Below are 23888 nucleotides of genomic sequence, written 5' to 3' on the forward strand. Positions count from 1 at the left end.
AGAGGTGAGGCTGAGAGCTGTTTCTCTCGCCTTGGCTCTTGTTTCTGCTCATTAGCATGTTTAAGTTCTTTTCTGACCATGTAGAGCTGATCGTTGGTATCGTCTAGTTGTTGGGTCAGAGTGTCTATTTCAGAACTGTACCTTTCAAGGTGGTCTTTAAAGGCACTGATTTCAGCATTCTTGTCGCTGATGTCATGCTTGGCTTTCTCTAGGAGCTGTTCAGCGTACTGGAGTCTGTTTACCAGGTCTTTCTGGGCAGCCTTTGCATGTTGTTGGTCGAGCTGAGCTGCTGTCAGGGCTGCTTGGAGCTCCTTAACTTGTTCCGTTGTTTCCTGCTCCCTTTCGTTCGGTGCTTTGTGTTGATCTTGAACTTTCACTTCCAGCTTGTCTATGCGGCGTTGAGCATGTGTCAGCTCCTCTTGAAGGTGGGTGACGTGCTTGTAGCTCAGTTTCAGCTGGGTTGTGAAGGCATAGCTTAGAGAGCTGGAGATTTTGACTAGCTCCTCGTGGTTGTTGTTCTGGCTTGAATCTTGTGTCAGGAATCTTCTCAGGCTTAGGATTATTATTAGAAATAATAACAGTTCAAGGGTCTTGGGGGTGAGGCTGTCTGTCGTGCCTCTCAGCCAAGTGTTCCCATCTTCCCCTTGTGCAAAGGGGTCTGCAGTCTGCGGCATGTTGGCACGCTAGGGAGAAGAGAGACTGACACAGATCTGTGTGGAGTAAAAGCCTAGGTGTAGGTGATGCAACTAAGTGTTGTGTCAGTGATTTTGAACCACTAATGTAGTGTGGTGATGACTGTTGGTCGCAGTGTCTAGGTGGTAGACTAAAGATGTGAAGACTTCGTCACTCTAATGAGGAAGAGGGAAAAGAGAGAAACAGGTGAAAAGCAAATTCAATTAAAATAAACAATTCCTTTTTTTTTTTCAAATGAAGAAAATTATTTATTTAATTTAGTTTTCTTTCAATTAAATGTTATCAAGAAGGCAAACAACATTATTAAATATCTGTTCTAGACAGATGAATATAATAATAATTCTGATATCTCTTTTTTAGTCTGACAGGATTGACAACTCACACCTTACAGTTGGACCGCTCACCAGGGAGGCTGCAAAGGCAACGGTTGCTCAAAACGTCTCTATTAAAATTGATCTCAGCGTTGCATGAAATGTTAAAATTTTGATTGCGTTTTAATGTAGGGAGGTTAGGAAGAACAATTACAATCAAATTCGTAAAGATGATTAGTCCTTTTTGACAAGATTGTGTATCTCATTCACTTAGAATTGATTGATGGTTCTTACAGGTTCCCACAAATGTGAAAAGTGAAGATGAAAGAAAGCAGGAGAGAACAGGAGAGAAGAGAAAGAGACAGTAAATCGAGTGGATTGGGTCCACTAGCAAGCAGTTATGCCGACTACGAGTTGTTGTCAGTTGCTCCACAACTAATCAACAAAAATAAAATTTTGGTGAAAGAGATTTGTCTCTTAAATTTATTTGGACTCGTAGTGACGGATAACCCTGTCTCCTATTAAGGCTCAGGTTAGACAAAGTAAAATGAAAATTAATAAATGTCAAAAATAAACAAAAATTGAAATTAAATAAAGGAGAAAATCAGTAAATAAAAATAGTGGCTAAGTGTATAACCAAAACAGGAAGAATGAGGGAATAAAACGCAATAAAGTAATGAGTGAGTATAAGTCTGAATAGAATCTATTAATATGGGTAATAAATCGATTAGATAGAATAAGTTTACTTAAACTTTCCAAGTTCAAGACTTATTTGTGTCTAAAATGATTAGGCCCAGAATAGAATACTAGAAGTATTGATCATATGAAATGATCTGAGGGAAATTTGAATGATTCCAAATAAATTTAATGTTTTAATTAAATTTTGAATTTGGCACAATTAATAATTGTGAACTCGTATTTCCCTTTCTAGTAAAATGCAAATAAGTGGTAAGAAGTGAGAAATTAGAGAAATAAGAAAGACCAACAAGTCTATTAGTTGAGAGGTGTTTAAAGGGTTAAACCACTTTAGCTTTTCAAACACACACTGTATTGGAGGTTAATGCTAACTGCTAACCTTTGAGGCTAATCTTTAGCATAGACTTGTACCAGGTAAACAACCGTTTCGTTAGCTTAGCAACAGCATGAGTTTGTTTACATCAGCATCGATGTGCTGCGCGTGCGCAGTACAAAGTTGCTCCGGACGTAGGTTAAGCCTTCCGTGTCACGATCGTAACTGTGGAAACCAAAACAAACTCTAGTGGATTAGCACATGAATTGTTGCATTCCAGTACAGTTAAGCATGTTACATGAAATGTCAGCGCATTTCAACACTGTACAAATAAACAACACCGCTTTTAGATGTTCTGCGATGTGGCGCTTAAACTCTCAGTTCGTTCAGAGTTAAACTTATTAAAATAACAGCTTGGTGCTGCAGGGGAAACAGTGATGTATCAGAAGCCGTGCCAGTTTCTCTGGACACATAAACACAACAGGTTTCTTCGCTGTTGGTTCAAAGTTAAACTTTACTTGATAAAGCTTTTTTTAAAAACTCCCATTAAAATCTCCCGGACACACGCAGTGTTGAGCGAGATTAACTTCACTTAGTGGACAGTTACACAAACAGACAAGCGTTATTGTCTAATGTTTAACTGAGGGAGTCATAGATGATTTGACAATGGAACACGCACTGGCAATCAAACTATGAATAATAATGAGGCTTTGACAAATAGGATTGAGGAACACGCTCAAAACTATTCTTTATCCACTGATTTATTTCCCTTTGAATCACTGCAGTTTAGCTTCGTTCTGCTAACAGACTGAGATTCGGGAGAATAGCTACTGACTGACCTGGAACCCGCAGGACATCACTTCAACTATAAAACAAGGCATTACAGAAAGAGAGGAACACGCTCAATTTCGACCTTATTGTACGATCTCAGATGCTAACTTTGTTCACTTACTGCAGTTTGAGAAGCTCTTTTGCTGTCTTCATTCATTCAAGCGGGGCGCGCGCAGCTGATGTCACTCACGCGCACGCGCACACACACACACTATAGTCTCGTCTCTCATCCGCGGCAATAGGAAAAGATTAAATACTTGGTTTATGCTCACAATTTAGATTAATCTGCCCGCATTCTCCACCAATAAATGTAAGGTTTATTACATATAATATTAATACGTAATTTAAAGCAATACTTTAACCCTTTAGGCGCCAGGGTTTTTTGGAAAAAAATGCTGGATTTTGACATCAAGATTTCAAAAGTTTGTGGCTTGAAAAGGCTTAAAGATAGAGATTTACTGTAAATTAGAAAAATGTTGGGCATGACCGAAAGTTTATGTGGGGTGTAAATATACTCATCTAATTTGCATATTATGACGTCATCAGGGGTGGCCCTCTTGAATTTCATAATATTTAGGAAATAGTAGATTGAATTGGTTTGATTTTTTTTTTTTTTGTCTTTTTCTCCCAATTCCAAATAATCAGAAAAGAGGAAACCAACAATAAAACAGGAGAAAGTACTAAATTATTACTATATTACTATACTATATAGTAGTAAAACGCATGTGAACAGTAGCCTACTTTTTGATCAGTTCATCAGTAATATTCAGGAAATAATAGATATTGAATGGATGTTTAAACTTATTTGCATGTTGTTGTTGTTTTTTTGTCTTTTTATCCTCATTCCAAATGATCAGGAAAAGAGGAAATCAACAGTAAAACAGGAGAAAGTAGTAAATTATTACTATATTACTGTGCCATAGTAAAATACATGTGCCTATTTTTTGATCAGTTGACCAGCTATCTGCCCAATCAGGTATCTATGTGACAGTTTATAGTTCTTGAGAGTATGGTAGCTCTCATTGCATGGCACAGCGCACAGACCTACCCCAAACTGACTGCACCTGTACTGTCTGCCGGCGGCCCTTAGAGTGCGCGCGATCAGAACAAACAGCGCAATCTGGCCGATTATCAGAGAGCAACAGCTCTCCTATGGACACTAAGATCACGTCCAAGATGTGCTGTTTAGATCTTGAAACACTCTTCATTAACTGCAAGCCGTTCTACTCGCCGCAGGAGTTCTGCTCGTTCATTCTCGTGAGTGTCTACATTCCACCGCAAGCACACGTGACACAGCTTTACAGAAACTCGTTGATCTGATCACAGACACAGAACAACAACACCCAGACTCTGTTTTAATCATTCTCGGGGACTGTGGAGCTTCTGTCACTACAACAAATTCCTTGTATGTGTAAACATACTTGGCCAATAAAGCTCATTCTGATTCTGATTCTGATGTGGAGAATTGTGTTTTTGGCCACATATGTTTTCTAAGCATGACGATTCAGTCAACTGGCAATTGTAATGGGGAGAACAAGACGTGAGACGTGCGGATCCATGTGCAAACCTTTATTTATAAACATAGTCAATACACAGGCAAACAGATATGGCACAGGCAAGACACAAGAGAGATCCTAGGGCAAGTGTGGGTCGACGATCGGCGAACAATATCCAATAGGGCAAGGCAGAGAGATAATCCAGGTACACAAGCAATAATCCAAACGAGGTGCAAACAGAGTCCGAACGGGAAGGCAAAGGGTTAATCCAGGAAACATGGGCAAATATAAAAAAAACAAGGAAAACACGCAAGGCAAGGCTATGATAACTGAGAGGGCTCCGTTTGATTTCAGTCAGGTTTGTACATATTGTTTCTCTCTGCTGTTGTTTACAGCTAATCCTAATAAATAAGAGCGGATGTTAACAGCATGTCTTGTTCAACCTCAGGGCTCAGATCTGTAGAGGAGGTTATTGGCTCTTACGTACTTGAGAAGCGAAAATGCCAACATGTATATTAAAAACAGAGCATCATCATTAATCACAATGTGTAAAATGTCTAATTTCTCTGTAAATTACAGGGATGATGAAGAGTGTTGATATGGCTGAGGAAACTGAATGGGCGCTGCTGACTCGAGTGATGTTTAATAATTAAATGCTCCTGATTCTCATGGGAGTCACTCACAGATCAATACTGCCTCACAAAGCTCAGTCAGCCTTTATGGTATTATTATGAATTTATTGTATTATTTATGAATTACTGGATCAACTGAGGAGAAGAAAGCTGGTGTTAATGAAGCCTAGTTTAAGAATAAAGATAATATTTCAAGTGCATTATTAATTAATGAATATAATAAGTGGGTTAATTGCATAGCTTTTGCATCTTTAAAGCACAAAAGTTATTAGAATATTCTCTATTCCCAGCTCTACAAAGATTTTGGTCATATTCAACTTATATTGAAAACAAATTAAATTGAGTGTATATAGGCTACTGAAAATACAGATAGCCAAAAGACTGGGAACTAGGAAATGTAGACAACAGAACAGCACAAACACAACAAACCACTAAAGAAAGACAAGTAACAAATGGAGACACAAAGTTTTATATAGACTGGCATAATAAGACTAACAAGACACAGGTGGAATCAATCAATGATTAAAAGGGGAAACAAGAACAGGAACTAAACAAGGCAAACTACAAACTAAAAGACAAAACAAAAAAACAAGGAAGACAAACAGGAAATACGTTAAACGGGGTTTGAAATGTACTTTTTCACTTTGTCTTCTAACATTTTTAAGTTACCGGCTGTTAAGAACTACTAGTAGCCCCCAGATTTATAAATAAATAAATATGATTTGAAGATTAGCTGACAGGCTGTCAATTCATAAAGTGATCAGCTGTTTAAAGTTACAGTTTTACAAACATTTATTGTCCAGTGTGTGCCTCTTTTCATTCATTCATTCATTCATTCATTCATTCATTCATTCATTCATTCATTCATTCATTCATTCAATCAACACATTATAGTGTTAAATTAGCAGCTTATGTTGAGTGTAGCTTCAGTTCTACTAAACTAAATTAAAGCAATTAACAGTTGCTGTTATTACTGTGATCACCAGCTACTTGTCTTGACTCACAACAGTTTGAACTTCCATAGAAATGCTGATTTGTTTCTAACCTGATATTAGCATCATCAGCAGATTGTTGCCATAGAGACAGAAGGTTTGTTTGTGGCACTTGTGAAACAGCACAACTTCTTTTGACAATTCTGTCATTTCTCATACAAAAGCAAGAAAGTACTAAAGAACGAGGCTAGAATATTTTCGACTTTTTCTAGAATATTTTATTATTTTCCTTTGACACAATATTTTGTATGCACATAGTGAGATCTCATTTGACTCTTAGTCTCAGTGATGGAGCTTCTTAATAGGCCTGTTTGAAATGCTCTGCTAAAGCTCTGACTAAATGAGCTACAATTACAAGCCAATTTAGAAGAATGATTTATTTAGGAGACTGATATGTTACTCATGAGTTATTTCAATGTCAGTGACATTTGCCTTGTTTAAAAATGAAACAGCCTTTTCATTTAGATTAAATAATTCAACGTGTAAATCATGTTAAAACAATTCCCTATGTGTTCAAGAGCCACATACTGTTATTTTCAACTTGCTGACCTTGTGTGTATGTGTGTGTTTTCACATCCCATAAGCATGAGAGTGATCAACTCATTCATTACTGTGCTCACCAACAGCAGGGAAAACGTCAGTGCCTCATCATATTTTTATGGTCATGTTGTGTTCTTTTATTTTTAATGAATATTTCCCCTGAATAATGCAAAAAGAAAAAAAGAAAAGGGATGTTTTTATGAAAAGGATAAACTAAATGGCCTTATTCCAGCCACTGCTGTTGGAATGTGGTAATAATGGAAGTGTCTCTAAATATAAATGACAACCATTATGTCATATGCTTTATTTTTCCTCTGAAAAACCACACTTTAATATTTGATACAAACTTTAATAGTTTCTATTAAAGGCTATAGTAAAGCATTTATACAGTATACACACACACATATAGTGTGTGTGTACAGGTTTATATATCCTGTTGGGGACTTAAACCTGAATTTACACAGACTCATGGGGACTCGTGTCATGGTGGGGACCAAAATTGAGGTCCCCATGGGTACAGAAGCTTAGAAATCATACAGAATGAGTTTTTTGAGAAAGTAAAAATGCACAACGTTTCCAGCAAGGGGTAGGTGTAGGGTGATAGAAAATACGGTTTGTATAAAAACCATTACGCCTATGGAGAGTCCCCACAAGGATAGCTGAGCAGAATGTGTGCGTGTGTGTGTGTGTGTGTGTGTGTGTGTGTTTATATACAGGAATTGCAGTAATTTGTATGCAACTGTGTATTAAAGTGTTGAGAAACACTATAATTAATGTGAAGACAGAAAAGTGCTTGTCTCAGTGTCAAGACTGCATCTTTCATGTCTTGTGCACACATCAATCAGGAAAGTATATATTGAATATTTCCATTTAATTAGTGTGAAAGAATGATAGTCGATGAGTGTTTCAAGTGTCTTGACATCATTAGAGGCTTATTAATTGTTTATTGTTATACAATTATTTCTCATTAGACCACAGTTTAATCCTTTATTCTGGTTAACGACAGCTTGGATACAAACAATGGCTTATGCAAGTCGTTCAACTCAAGGTTTAGACACAAAATCCTGAACATGTTTTGACACAAACACATATTCATGTGTTAATCATGGTAATAGCATAATTATTGACTTCAAATTGTTAAATTATTAAAATTATTAAAAATTAATACTTGCACAAGGTGCAGCTACTCTTCAGGTCTGCACTGAATGTCAGTTATTCCTTTTTGAGTTTTTGCTTTTGTTTTATGAATATTTTGGATTTTTTTAAATCACTGAGCAAAGATGTTACGCTGATATCCAATTTAAAAACGTTCCTTCCTTCTGTAGTATATTAACAGGCTGTTCAAATGAAGAAGAACATGGTTCCTGGTCTCAATTAGACACAAACCTCTTTGAACACCTTGAGATAAAACTCTTTTTAGTTCAACGGTATTCATTTATCTTTCCCTGATATCCTAAATTCCTTTGCCGCTTCACCATGGAAATGTTGAAATAGTTTGTTTTTAATTCTTCACAGCCTCAATTGTCTCCTACTAATGTGAATGCAAATCAGTTTCCCTGAAAATGTTAAAAACCTCCTTGGGTAACAGTGGGTGTCTGTGAGTAACTGTGATTAATGTCCCAATTAAATGAGTGTTGGGTGAATCTGTCCTCTTGAATTTAATGAGTCCGTTTTCAAGTCTGATCACTTCCTTTTTCGCCTGACCTCTGATAAGGAGCACTTATGTGCCCTGCATGAAATTGTGAGAAATTAAGATTAATTTCCTGCATTATGAGTCAGAGAAAGGCCTTTAACAGTGCAGGTGGAACATAAATATAATCTCAACTAGATTTTTTGAGTGTTGCTTGGGTATGCAAAACTCATTCCTGTGATGCTTGGGTTTCAAGAACGGTGCCAAGGTATTCTGGGGGGCCAAAGGTGTGTGCTTTAGCAAAAACCAAAGCATTCGCTGGATTCTAGACTCTTGGAAATTCTCGTGTCTCTTGTGTTTTTGCTCTAAGGATGTCGGCCGCTTCTGGTTTTTTTCCCCACTCTCATGAGACACTTGTGGGAGTTTCTAAAAAACTGAAGTGAAAGTCAGAAGGAAACATGGAATGAAAATAAATGGAGGAGGTACCGATGTGTGGCCTAGAAACACAGTCTCATTTGACTAGAGCCCAAGGTCCTGCTGAAGAACATCAGGGATTTGATGTGCCGCTCCAAATGACAGTGAATATGTGCTGTTAATGCTCATGTCTGTGTTTTAGAAGAAAACTTATGTTTTATGGATTTATGCAAATTGAACACGACTGTAGCCGTAAAGGAAAAGCTGTTTTTTTTGTTTCTTACAGCACATTATGACTCCCCACACAAGGCACAATGCCTGGCAGTTATTCTAAATGAATAATAATGAACAAAATGAACTGTTTGTAATCAAATGTTAACGATGTGTCTTCCAAAGGGGAAATATGCGTAAAAATGAGCTGCTAGTGTCTTATCCTCATGCTTGCTTTCTTTTCTCTAGAGCGGGGTATTTGCCCCAAAACGTCCCCCTGCAGATGATCTCATATTTGTCTCAGGAGACTGAGTTTCTGCCGTGGCATGCTGCTAGTCGAGCTCTTTACCAGCTGGACAAACTCCTGGACCGCACTGAAGACCACAGCCTGTTCAGCGTGAGTCTGATCTCAGATCAGTTTGCTGTCTGTTGTATTTTAACCTTGACTAGTGCAATAAGAAAGACACAGCTGATATCTAGCAGCACATCTCAGATGACTCGACTCACCGGCAGACAGATCGAACTCAAAACTTCCTCTGATCATCATCCAAAACAGCAGTCCAAAATATTTCCAGACACAATGCCTGTTTGCTGCAGCATTTTATAAACTCATACATACTAAAATCAGAGTGACATCTCCACCATTGATTATGACACATTGGCAATGTTCAAAATGGCATAATACCATACTTTTCATACTATTTCTGCAGTATACGCTACAGTATGTATGTTATACGAAGTATGCCGTTTTTCTGCATGCATGTTATAACCAGATGACATACTAAAAGAATATATAAAAGTTTTATACCAAAACAAGCACTATGAGCATTTTTATGTTTTAAATATACTACGCAGTATGCAGTGTGCTAGTTCTCCATTCTGAACTCAGCCTAATGTGACAGTGTCAGACACTTTCTCTGTTTCCCTGGCTTACCTGTCCACCTGCTTTCATATTCATTTATCACTCTGTTATTCAGAATATCACTCAAACGCCTACCCACAATCCCTCGGTGTGCATGAGTCATTTCTGCCCCTCCTCTGTAATGGACGACCGCTTTATTGTCTGCAGTGAGAGTGTGATGAATTTAATAGCATCTTCTGTCTATTTCTGCCCATCACTGTGTTTACTGTGAGACAGAGCAGATGTTTAGAATGTAATGCAAGACAGGAAACAGCTGGAGCAGATTAGTCAGGAGCCTTCAGTCATGTGACCAGGTGTTTCAACCTGCCATACCAAACCCCTGTGTGTGTGTGTGTGTGTGTGTGTGCACGTGCGTGTGTTTTTGTGACAAATGAGGACATAAATTTGTATAATGACATGGGTATGACATAGGTATTACAAGGAGAACATGATTTATGAGGACATTTCCCCATTTTTCAAAACGCTTAAAAATCATACAGAGTGAGTTTTTTGAGAAAGTAAAAATGCACAAAGTTTAGGAAGGTTTAGGTGTAGGGTTGGTGTAAGGCAATAGCACATACAGTTTGTACAGTATAAAAACCATTACGCCTATGGAGAGTCCCCACAATTCACAAAAACAAACGTGTGTGTCTATGCTGGCCAGTGTATTTTCACTAATTGTCAAACTGAGATTAATTTGTTGGCAGAATAAGAATTTTGTAGTAACAGCTTGACAAAAGCACCTGATTAGCTGAAGGTCCACCACAGTATGGAAAACAATGTCCTCTACAAGTGTTTATGTGTTTTTATGCGTGTAAGTGTGTGTTAAGAATTGAAGTGCGGCATAGCAGGGTCTAATTGTGATCATTCACTCGTCTCAGTAAGAGGGCATGAAGGAGAGCAGTCATGCTAAATTAGCCATGACATTACCTGCTGTGACATTTCCCCCAACCGTATGGCGAGTCAAAACACACGCACACACACACACACACACACACACACACACACGAACTTATACTGTATACAATGCAATATAGTACAAAACAATTAAACAAACTATAAGAATTTAAATCCTGGTCTCAACATGGCAACCATACTAACTGTTTTTCTGCCTTTTGTTATGCACTTTTGTTTTTCCTTACTTTGCATTTTGCTGTATTTCTTGTTTTGTTTTGATAATTTCTTTGCTTCCATTTTTGTTTTGTTTTGTTAGGACTATGTTCTAAGACAGGTGGAACCGAAGTATCACAAGTTGGGTTGGCCAGCCACTTCTCCTGAAGGCTCCTTCATGCAGGCGGCTTATCAAACCGAGTGAGTCTTGAATTTCATATTTCTTTAATTATATATTACAGTTATAAACGTATATGGACACCGAATTGCAAAGTGTGAGTCAGATATTTTCCACCTCAGAGATGGGAATGACCTCAGTAGACAGTATTTAATTGTTCCTTTTCCCCTTCCTCCATCTTTAAATTCCTGCTAATGTACTTTCCTGCTGGTATCCTTCCCATTTTTTCCTTAGAGAGCTACAGAGAGAGGTGATGATGCTGGCCTGCAGTTTTGGAAACAAACACTGTCACCGGCAGGCTGTTTCTCTCATTTCAGACTGGATTTCCAGCAACAAGAACAGGTGAGAAAATTTACAGAATGACACCCACACCTACACACAGGTGTGACCTGGTGTACAAAAAATGAATGTGATGCACATTCACAACAGATACATTATAATTTCTGGCATTTTATTGCTAAACTCATACAAATATATTGCAAAATATGACTGGTTATTGTTCTTTATGTTCAACCCTGCCAAGATTTATACAGTAGGAGCTTTATTCCAAGTGTCCATGGCAACACACATTTATTCATCTAATTTGTTTTCCCTGCTTCCCACAGCAATGTTCACATTCATGTATGCAGTATCACACTGTCAAACACACCATGCCACCGGCAGGGACTAATGACCATAATGGAGAATAAACAGGATCGTGGGTGTGTGTTCTTACTCTGCTCAAGATATTGTGTTTGCCCAGCTTTTAGGAAATTATTTTTTTTGTTTTTGAGCCAAAAAGTTGGCCGCATGCCTACAAACACAGTATGTAAAGACCACGTATATAGTGCACACTGGCAATCTCAGTCAAATAAGGGGGAGGGTGGACCTAAAAGTACATAACCTAATGGTTAGCAATGACTAATCTGAACGCCTCTGATTGGCCTCTGCATTCATAAGCTAAACAGAATCATGTGTGATAGGTTATAATGTGCAACACTGTAAAAACATGCATAAAGGTATATGATGCAAGATGAACAGATCTAAATTTAATGCCACAACTGACACTTTTCAATCCATTTTCAATTTATTCACAACGTGTATAATATTTAGTTTAACCATGCGGTGGCATTTTGTTGTCCAATTTAGTGGCAAATTTTTGCCCCAAACCCTCGTTAATTTCTGACCTGTGGCCAGGGGGAAAGCCAAATCTTTCCCAGCCTTACCTATGTTTCAGTTGCATTGGAAATTTGCTAGCTGGCTTTTTCAAAATTGAGCCCTAAAATTGACAGATAGAACTTAAATACACACACAAATGCTTTATTACACAAAAAATGTGTTACATATTGACCTTGGCTTCATATAATGTGCATTTAATTTCTTCTGAGGTCTCTAACATGACTCTAATAACAGCGGGCTGCTCAATTTAAAAGCTTTTTGACCTAATATTTTGCTTTCAACATGTGAAATACACACTTTAGTTGAGTTGGATTCAGCCAGTGTTTGACCTGCTCAGTCAAAGATTTTCCACTCCTTTGAGACAAAACTGCTCAATTGCTCTGGCAGTGGCTCTGTAATTATTACCCCATGGATTCCAGTGAGAGGTTTCTGATCGTGTCTGAATAGACAGGAAGTCTCTGTACTGAACACAATAACTCCTGCTAGACGTGTCATCATGTGGACAGGTTAGTCTAATCCACTGACAGAGACTTAGAGCTAATGAAAGCACTCGTACTTGAGATATTTTTTACATGGCATTTAGCAGATACTTTTATCCAGAACAACAGATTAAAAATGTTTTAGTTCCTCTTGTACAACTGTCAAAGTCAACAGATGGCAAGAAATTTGTTCTAATATTCATTTGCTAGAGATTAACCTGCCTTTCTACATTGTTTTTATGTCATTAGCTATACCATCCTTTTGATACTTATTACTGTGTATAATTTTGGCAGTTTTAACTACATTTTGCGTTTTATGGATATGTCATAACTGTATGGTGCCGTTTTCCTCCGATGCAGAAGTCTGGATCTGCCAGATGTGTCCTTCACTGTCCTTTTCTTCAAAAATGACCTCCAGTCCAACTGGGACAATAAAAAGAATCTGTTCAGTTTGATATTCAGGGATGAGCACATCATAAAAGAGGAATGTGTTTGACCTTTATGTCTTTTTATGGTTTAGGTGATGATAATGTCACAGGATTGACCCAGCAGCGTTTATGAGCTGCAAAGACAGGCTTCAGATCACTGTACAACCAAAGACAAACGCTGACAAATCCGTTTCATGTGCTTTATTGATTATAAACAGGAAACCACAGCCTTAAAAAAGAAAACTGGAATTAAAGACCAGTTAAAGTAAACCAGTCCAGCTGAATTTTTTGTATAGTGAATTAATAATACAGTTTTTTAAATCTCTATTGTAAATAAATACAATGTAAAATACTTTTTCAAGAAAAAAGCGTCTTGCAGACACATTGCAGACACAAAATCTCATTTCAGCCTTTTATTATAAACATGTCTTCTCCACAGTGGCAAATATTTGAGAAAATTGAACCTTTATATTCAGATTGCAGTAGGAAAAGTTATAGAAGTCAAAACTAGATTTATGGTTTGTGCTGTCGCCCATTTTTATTGTGATAATATATAAAATTCATGAATTTTATCTCGACATAATGGCAGCCAATTGGTTGTGACATGATTTCATATCTTACTGGAGGTGCCGTTTTCTACATTGCTACATTGAAAACTCCCAGAGGCTCCGACGGCTCATCCAGAATCAGCAGGTCTTTATTGCGCTTTGTTTGAGCAAATCAAAAGTTCAGTCACTGTATCGCCGCGGCTCCTCCAGAGGTTTAATGTTATTTCTTCTTCCTGTACGAATATTACATGCATTGCCTCACAGCCTGAGATGCGTTTGTCTCTGTGTAGCTCTACTTTAGACGGTTATTCTTTTCTGAGATTTATAGCCAGATGATATCAAGGGTCCACGGAGGGCTCTTACTTATGACCGATATGTTGCTAAACAATATATATATTGCACTGTGTCTCACTTTGGGAGGCCTGCAGTAATAATTTCATTAAATTATCACCACTTAAATGATGAGCTCACTGAAGATCATCGAATCAGATCAGCTGGTGTTATTATGGACATTTTTTCACTGTGAAAGAAGTGATTGCACACAGGAGAACATCACTTGAATCTAAGAGTGCCTTATTATTTAAAATGATATTTCGCGCATTTTCAACATTTTGAATGAATAGAAGAAACAGCAAAAGAAAGGTCAACTTTTCACAGAAGCATACAAATAAAAACATCTATAAATACACTCACAGTTTTTCACTGATTCTTCTGGAGGTGAAACATTGACTAAAAATGTGCTATCTTTCAACAACCCTGAGGACGTAACAAATTCCTGCTGTGAAAAATGCTCTCTTCGGGAAAATGTAATTCTTGAGAATTAAAACTAAAAAGGTGTGAAAACAATGTGATCTAGGCCTAAACAGGAACAGACTTGAGGAATGCTAATCACCTGTAGCATTCAGTCTGTATATATGCTAATCAATGTATTGACATTATTCGCCAGCTGAGGAAGTTCAACCTGCCACAGGACTTGCTGAAACAGTTCTACTCCGCCATCATTGAATCCATCCTCTGCACTTCATTAACTGTCTGGTTCAGCTCAGCTACCAAATCTGACCTCAGAAGACTACGGAGGGTAGTCCGGACTGCTGAGCGAATCATTGGTACAACCCTCCCCACTCTCCAAGAACTGTACTCATCCAGAGTGAGCAAAAGGGCTAGTAAAATCACTCTGGACCCCTCACATCCAGCACACTCCCTCTTTGAACGGTTACCGTCTGGTCGACGCTACAGAGCTCTGAGCACCAGAACGACCAGACATAGGAACAGTTTCTTCCCTCAGGCAATCCATCTCATGAACACTTGAACTCTTAACAATAAACAAGAAACACACAACACTATCATACTTTTTATTTTTATTTTACACACATTTCAAATTTGCACCTAACATACATGTACATACTGAATTGTCTATTTTGTATATTGTGTTTGTGCTATTTGGCACATTGTGCATTTTTGGATATTTATACATTATTTTATTTTTATTTTTAATTTTATTTTTTTAATATCTGTGTCCTGTCCTGTTGCTGTCATTCTGTCGCATTGTGGAGCTACTGTCACTAAAAAAAATTCCTCGTATGTGCAAACATACCTGGCAATAAAGCTAATTCTGATTCTGATATTATTAACTATTTTACCTTTTTTAAAGGGCTAGTTCCCCCAAAAATGAAAATGTTATGTTTATCTGCTTTCCCCCAGGGCATCCAAGATGTAGTTGACTTTGTTTCTTCAGTAGAACACAAATGAAGATTTGTAACTAAAACCGTAGCAGTCTGTCAATCATATAATGACAGTCAATGGGAACCACAGCTTTGAGAGTCAAAAAAACATACACAGACAAAACCAAATTAAATCCTGCGGCTCGTGACGATACATTGAGGTCTTAGGACACGAAACAATCGGTCTGTGCGAGAAACTGAACAGTATTTATACCATTTTTTACCTATGATCCACCGCAATGCCCAACTGTCCTGAGCACGTTCAACATCCGGTGCGTGACGCATCAATGTGCTCTGGCATAATAGACACATGCGCGGAAGCCATAGGTCCCTTTGACTGCCATTACATGACTGACAGACTGCAACGGTTTGAGTTAAAAATCTTTGTTTGTGTTCTACTGAAGAAACAGTCATCCACATCTTGGATGCCCTGGGGGTAAGCAGGTAAACAAATTTAAATTTTTAGGTGAACAATCCCTGCAAAACAAAAGCATGTGAAAGGGGAAAAAAAGTTTTTGGCTCCATCAATACATTTGTAATAGTCAATTATGACTATTTAAATGTTAAAATTAGCATGTATTATTTATTATTATTATTTTCAGTGTCTTCACTGAAATGTTTTGGTCTTCTATCCAGCAAACATTAAATTAACAGACTTAGTCACGGTGAGAAATGCTAATCGCATGCACTAGTCAGTGTGCATATATGTTAATCAGTGTATCACCATTTTCACTATTTTCCCTGGACTCTAAAAGTCGATCATTTGTATTTATATAAAAAGAAATGGTAAATAGTAAAAAAGATTTTGGCTCCGTCAATACAGTTGTAAATGTTAAATACAAGTTTTTAAATACTAAGATTAGCTGTGAATATTTACCTTGTGTACCCCACAGGATTCCACCCAATGTGCGGGACATTGTGTACTGCACAGGTGTTTCTCTGATGGATGAGGACGTGTGGGAGTTTATCTGGATGAAGTTTCATTCCTCTACGGCCATCTCTGAGAAGAAGGTTCTTCTGGAGGCCTTGACCTGCAGTGACAACATCTTCTTGCTTAACAGGTCAGTTAATGTTCTTAAACTTCTTAAAGAAATTCCAATAACAAGCCACTGTAGCATGAGACATTGATCAATCAGTCTCAGCTGAAAGTTTTAGCTTCTTTTTAGCTTGGAATCTCAGTACCGTCCACCAACCTCTTCATTCACTTTTTCATGGTATTGAGAGGTTTTTGCCATTTTATTGACAGCAGGAAGTGTCTGGGGGTCTCTGTATGGCACACCTGACTATAACTCACTAGTTAGTTTGCAGTGTACTATACCTCATGAAGCAATCCCATTCAATCCATTTCTCCACATCATGTCACTCAAGCCAGCAGAGTTGCACTCACTCCTCTGATGAGGCAGTAAAGACAGTGGCTGCTGTAGGAGCTTTACCCACAAGTCTTCACGGTGTCTTAAATCCTTTCCCAACTCAATAGCAGGATGAGAACGGTGACGGATTACACCCTGTCCAGAGTAGACGAGGATCTCAGAGCCCACACATATTCTAAAGCAGTTCTCTCAGGATTTACTGTGAATTCAACATCTCCATTTTTTCTGTTGCATTTGGTCATTGTTTTATGGATACACTGAGAGAAAGAAACATTCCCATGTAAAGAGACCCAGCATGACCCCTCTCTGCAATGAGTGTTCAGCACTCAACAGGCTGATTCCTGTGGGACGGCTTCAGTGTGAGTCTGTTGAGAGGGATGTGGTTTGCCTCCCTAGAGGAAGAAGATAAATAGCACCACACTAAGCTAAGCACACATCTCAGTGCTTTACGTCCATGCATTTTCATCTTCTTGATTAGATACTATTCATCACATTACAGTCAACAAGGAACATTTTAATTTTTTCTATAGTGGTAATTGCCTTCTTTGAAGGTAAAATCAATGAGTTTTTTTCTCAGTCTTAGTGATCCATGACTCTGTATTGTGTATTGTGTACTGTCATACACAATACACCTAAACACAACATCTGAAAGTCATGCAGCTGAACCATGAATACAAAATCATCTTCAGGAACCTCCATAATTCCCTACAGAACAAAATTTTGGAAGGTCATCCTGCTTCTGATGGTGGCTTATTAAATAGCACTTTATGTGTTTCTGGACATTCTGAACATTCCCTTCAACCAATCAGATTGCAGAGTAATTTGGTTTCTTAGTGACTGAAGCAGATCAATTATTGCCATTAGCTGGATCAAGCTTTTTTTCTGGATCAAGCTTTTTTGGTGTTTAATAACCTGGACAAACAGCCAGTGAGCTGCTAGAACATCTTGGCTGGTTGTTCTAAAACACATCTTGGAATCATTAGCTGTGGGTTTCCATCCAAAGTTGCAAATTTTAACAAAATTGTAATAATCGCATAAACATTTGTGAATAAGCAACGTTTCCATCCAACAAATAAAAGAGGAACAAAATTGTCACTTCCTGCCATTAAATATCACTAAGAAAATAAGGAAAAGCCAATAATTTTCATATATAATAAATTACTTGCACCTCAGAGCAAGCAGACGAAACAAAAATGTGGTCATTGCTTTCAGAGATGGATACCTCTGGATACCTACCTGCCTTTGCTCAGGCATTTCAAAATGACCATAACAACATGCTGTTCAACGAGATCAGTCCGTTATGCCGTCCCATCGCTCAACGCCACATGACATTTTTAATGCGCATGCAGGAATTTATTCTGTAAATCTGTTTCCATCTCCCATTATTCGCATTAACTCTTTTTCACACAAGTCAAAAACCACCTCAAGCGAGCATAAAAACTTTTTTGCAACCTAAAGGAATTTGTTTTCGATATTTGGCGTTTCCATCCCTAATTTCTGATGCGATCCTTCAAAATGCGCATAAAAACAGGGTGATGGAAACCTAGCTATTGACTACCTTGACTTTTTTGAGAAATATGCCAAGAAAAGGCCAATAAAGCTTTCTCCCCACAACACAAAATTATCTGAATATTAGTAAATGATGTGGCGTGCAGTAGTGATGTGGTGGTGTTGAAAGTGCCAGACTTCACTGTTAGAAAAACACAGGCGCTTACAATACTCACATGCTAATTAGAAACTGGCACCTAGTACTACAATGCATAGAATTAGCGTGATGTGATAGCCACATCGGTGTTAAGAAACTGTAACTGAATTTATATCAGCTCAAAGAAAAAAAACTACAACTGTTGACTGTCCTCTGAGAGTTTTTAATATTGTTGAATGAATTCCCATGAAATGATTTTTTTTTGTATTCTCTGTTCAATGTGCACGTAGCACCTTATGAATCATTGCTGCCTAGGGGGATTTGGTGTTGCGTTATATACTTCAAATATCTCTCATTCATTATGAGATTTGTTTTTGTGTCAGATAATGAAGATCTAATTATGTATTTGGCTTCTGAAGTAAATGATGTCTAATCGGGAAGTTTCAAATACCTTCCTCTTTCAACTTCATATCTGTGGCATGTTGTTCATAACTCCCCATAATTATCTCTCGATGTGTGTATAAATGAACAGGAACCCACTCCTTACCGGCCCTAATGAAAGTGAAAAAAGTGAAAGTGACGTGACATGTGGCCAAGTATGGTTACCCATACTCGGAATTTGTGCTCTGCATTTAACCCATCCAAAGTGCACACACACAGCAGTGAACACACACACACACCGTGAACACACACCATTTGTGCTGCGGCGCCAGGGGAGCAGTTGGGGGTTCGGTGCCTTCCTCAAGGGTGCCTTAGTCATTGTATTGAAGGTGGAAGAGAGCGCTGGACGTTCACTCCCCCCACCTACAATCCCTGCCGGTACCGAGACTCGAATTTGCAACCTTTGGGTTACAAGTCCAACTCTAACCATTAGGCAACGACTTCCCCCATGTAGTCCATGAAATCCATGAAATCAATGAAATCCAATATGCCCAATTGGATTTGTATTGGCATATCCATGACTTTATTCCTGTCTACATGAACAGTGTAATTTCAGAAAGATCAGGCACTGTTCAACATCACCATCATGATTCAAAGGTGCAAATGTCTGAGTACTTTCCTCAAATAAGGTCTCAAAGGAGTGATTCTTTAAACCCTAAATCTAATCCAGTCTAAATTACACAGTTAATAATGATTCTCCTTTAAAAAGCCATTTAAGTATCAAACTACACAATCAGGTCAGGTATCTGCCTGTATTTGAAGTGATGCTAATGTCATTCAGAGCCCCCAGGAACCCAAAGACTGGGAAAATTTGAAATATTTCATGACTGCAACATTCAGGCATCTACATCTGCTCCAGTGTCTGACGTAAAAGAGTGGAGAAGACCTATAGAAGCAGTTCATTGATTTCAGCCACACTTCAATTTCAATTTCACACAGTATGCACAAGCAAAGCCCCCTGTCCCAGATGAGCGGTGTGAAAGTGACGTGACATACGGCCAAGTATGGTGACCCATACTCAGAATTTGTGCTCTGCATTTATCCCATCCAAAGTGCACACACGCAGCAGTGAACACACACACACCATGAACACACACCCGGAGCAGTGGGCAGCCATTTATGCTGCGGCGCCTAGGGAGCAGTTGGGGGTTCGGTGCCTTGCTCAAGGGCACCTCAGTCATGGTATTGAGGGTGGAGAGAGCGCTGGACATTCACTCCCCCCACCTACAATCCCTGCCGGCCTGAGACTCGAACCCGCAACCTTTGGATTACGAGTCCGAAACTCTAACCATTAGGCCACAACTTCCATGCGTGTATGAGTGCGTGTGTTTGTGATATTTATTCTACCCCAGAGAAAACTGCCCTGTGTTTGGAGTGAAGGATGGGGTGTATGGGGCCTGTGTTTAGTATTGATTTTTATGGCATGAAATTAATTGCATGTCCCTCCTCAATGTTTTTACTTCTTTCATTGATGTATGTTGTGATCCAATGGGCTGAAGATAATTCCTCTCCACTACTGGAATGTGTGTCTGTGCGTGTGTGTGTGTGTGTGTGTGTGTTTTAGCTGACCGCACTTCCGCTCTGACTGCTCACCTACAGATGTTCCTGCAGCCTTAGAGACTGAAATCACCACTGTAATGAATTCCTGTTCATTCATCACAATGGAAATTGAAGTTCAGGTCAAGTGCTTTGCATTGTAGGACACAGTATTCCATGCTGCTCTGGTTGTATACCATATTGCGGCCAATGTAGTACTTATCCTTCACATATAGGAAATGTACATACTGTGCACAGTATACATTCTATACACTGAAGACAGTAGAATGATAGCATGCTATTCTGTACATGCTAAAGTTTATGGTGGCATTATCAGTCATGAACAAACGAAAATGGCAAGCTATGCTGACAACGTCCGATGTTTTCACACTGCCACAATTATACCTGCTAGAAATCAATTACACAAGTCCGAATTCAGAATTTCTAAGTGTGAACTTTTAAAAAAGGGATTCGAGAATGAGCTCAGCAGAAGAACTCCTCTGAAAGCTTGTTCGCACTTGTCCTTAGAGGAAGCTGGAGATGTCACTTTTGCAAGCTGTGAAGCTGCCGTCCGCACATAGATGTGAGCTTTGTCACAGTGGCAGTAATCTCCAGGGTGTTCGTCAAAAAAAGAAAAAAAAAGAAAAAGGTGCTACAAGTGACTCGGCGACGCATGAAGTCAAAAGCCCAGAAGAGCGGTTGAACTGTAATAAGACACCAAAGAACAGAGAAGCAATTACCCCACATGTTTTTGCAAATTGAATCTTGTGCATCATGGCGGCGTCTTTATGTGAAACATCTCATTTCCTATTTCTTCCTTTCTCATGTACTTGACATTTCGCACCAATTTGAAGCAAATGGTTTTATCTGCATTTGATTTGGGCTTTTCAGGTTAATTACTTTTTGAAGATGCTGACTCAGTCTTGAAAACATATTTGAATAATTGTGTTTCGCAAGGCCTGTCAGCAGCTCTCTTTGCTGAAAACGGCAAGGAATAATGCATTTTGTGATTTACTCAACCTTTTCTGATTTACTCAACCTTAAAACTAGCATAGGATAACAAAATTTAATTTGAAAAGCATAACTAGTAAAGATATAACAAATATTATGACAAACTAACATAACCTATTTATTTCTGATATCCACAGGCTCCTGAATCTGTCCCTCACCTCTGACCTGGTGCCGGATCAGGACGTGATCGATGTCATCATACATGTGGGCCGCAATCCGCTTGGAAGACATTTAGCGTGGAGATATTTCCGCGAGAAGTGGGACATATTGAATTCCAGGTGAATGCGGCTTTATTCATCTCTGTTTATCAGTGATTTTAACCTTCCTCTCAGTCCCTGATATGAATTTCACATTCGCACTCTCATAAGATATTTATTTGTGAATGTTATTTTGTGTCTTGTTTGTGTTTGGAGGGCCGAGAGCATCATGGGAAATATCTGTTGGTGTTTGTTTGCTTCTAGGCTTCTCTGAAGCGGTGCTCCAATGCTTTTAATAACAGTGTCTCTCATTGGCAGGTATGGAGAGGCCTTATTTATGAACTCAAAATTAATCAGCGGTGTGACAGAGTTTCTCAACACTGAGGCCGAGTTGAATGAGGTGAGGCTGAACTTTTACATCATCCTGAGGCTTGTACACCTCTAATCAAACTAAAACAGTAATGAATTATTGACAAATCTTCATGGAACATTAATACATTACTTACAAACAAACGTTGGTCAGCAGATTATTGAGATGGAGAAAATGAGCAAAAGTAAACTCTGAAGACTGCAGAATTGTGCTCTGGATCATTTCGTTGGGTTATTTCCTCATTGTAGCTGCTTAACCTTATTACAGGAAATGGAACGTATATTCACTTATTCAAATTCATTCAGCTTCAGTCCCAGAGGACACAGACTGCTGATGCTTCTCACTGCAGCGCAGCACTTTCTCATCCAGCTGACTTCGCCTTCCACAATTTATCATTCATACAGAGATAATACGAACCCCCTCAGTGTTTTCTTAAACAGAGCATTAGCATACTGTCACTGACAATCAGCTGCTGCCAGAGCACTTCATCCACAGATTCATGAACAATCAGCATTATGTTTAACGCTGTTGGTTTGAAACAAGCGTTTTATTTTATTTTAAAAGTTTCTATGAACAAACAGCAATTTTGTGATAGTTCAGGAGCAAAAGAGCAGCTTTAATCCTGAATCCCCGTGCATGTTCATTCATGTAGTTCTCATGGAATTGGGAATCGTCATCGTAACATGTTATTTGTTAAAATTGAGTTTTTAGATTAGATTTTTATGCCCTAAATTGATGTTAGAGTCTAGCTGTTTTGCTTTTTGTTTTTTGACAGGCAGTGTCGTTTGCTCTCAGAATAACAAAAACACTGATAATTCTGTTTTCTTCAAATGCATTCCCTCACCTCATTATCATAAACATCATTGTTATCTGCTAAATTACATGTCAGGTATTTTCATGTAAATGCATCGTATATTCTGTGTCACTGAGGAAGTTGCCACTTACACGCATAAACACAAACTCTCTACATCTGATATATCAGCCACAATACAATGACAGTGTTAATGATAATGTTAATCATTTCTGTTGTTTATCTTCTTTTCCTCAGCTGAAAGAATTCATCCTGACCAGCGGGGGAGAGTCAGCACCTGCATTCGCTCGAGCCATTGAGATTGTTCAAGCTAATGTAAAATGGCATGTCCTGTTCCAGCAACAATTTTACCGGTGGCTGCAGAAAGCTCTTGACGGTTAGCCTTTATTAGCATGGAAACCCTATCAGACATTTCCAGGCCAGAGACGTGAGGATACTTACGTGAAATTAAAAATAAAACATTTATGGACTCTGAGAAACAGCAAAATTGAACTTCTGTTTCCCTGCTGTTTATGAAACAACCAAGCACTGACAGACCAAGACGAATTCACAGAGAACAGCGCTGCCCTTTTGGCCGGCCCAGTCACTGCACAATATACAATTTAAGGTGGAGGAAAAGGACAACTTGTAGAAAATTAATTGAAGAAATTGCATCTCTCAGTATATTAACTGATGGAATGAAATTAGCATTTTTGATTTAACAGGAACCAGTTAAGTTTTATTTTACACTAGAGCATACATGTGGATTGGCTTGATTAGACTGCTAAATAATTTTTTAACCTGATTTGATCCTCTTTTTATCCAAACTGTACTCATAAAATGAAATATAAATTCTTTTTAAAACATAATCTTGACAAGTAGTTTTTGAAAATTTCCGTCTTTCCCCAATTCAGTCAAATTTAGGAGCTGCACATGTACTTTTGACAACTACAAAAGAAAGACAATGTCTATGAAGGGACTTTGTCTACTCACTGCATTCCCTCCCCGAAGACTGAAGCTGTTCTCAGATGGAACAGAAACGCTTTTCAAAGTTTAAATTTCAGAGATAAGCTGCTCTTTGCTTTCCTTGCACAATCACACCGTTTTATTGATTTATATTTTGTACGATATCAAATGAGGCCATATCTTCAAACATTCATCAATCAGTTAAATAAAGGCAACTGCAGGCCATGAGAGGATCCAGAACAAGCCATTGTCATTTGTCTGTTATCATGGACAAACACATG

General features: G+C 38.4%; 1 protein-coding gene across 1 annotated transcript in view; it reads left to right on the top strand.

Moving 5' to 3' along the window:
- Nucleotides 1-23043, top strand: part of LOC306858282 (thyrotropin-releasing hormone-degrading ectoenzyme-like) — a gene marked incomplete at both ends in the record, with an annotated part of 118434 nt that extends 95391 nt beyond the window's left edge. The window contains 7 exons of the mRNA XM_079398728.1: nucleotides 9008-9155; nucleotides 10873-10970; nucleotides 11182-11289; nucleotides 16175-16342; nucleotides 21422-21562; nucleotides 21800-21881; nucleotides 22900-23043. Of these exons, the coding sequence (XP_079254854.1) occupies nucleotides 9008-9155; nucleotides 10873-10970; nucleotides 11182-11289; nucleotides 16175-16342; nucleotides 21422-21562; nucleotides 21800-21881; nucleotides 22900-23043 (889 nt within the window). The remainder of the gene's footprint in view (nucleotides 1-9007; nucleotides 9156-10872; nucleotides 10971-11181; nucleotides 11290-16174; nucleotides 16343-21421; nucleotides 21563-21799; nucleotides 21882-22899) is intronic.
- Nucleotides 23044-23888: the final 845 nt, after the last annotated feature.

The sequence above is a fragment of the Barbus barbus genome (genome assembly GCF_936440315.1).
Source record: "Barbus barbus genome assembly, chromosome: 39".
Lineage (NCBI taxonomy): Eukaryota > Metazoa > Chordata > Actinopteri > Cypriniformes > Cyprinidae > Barbus > Barbus barbus.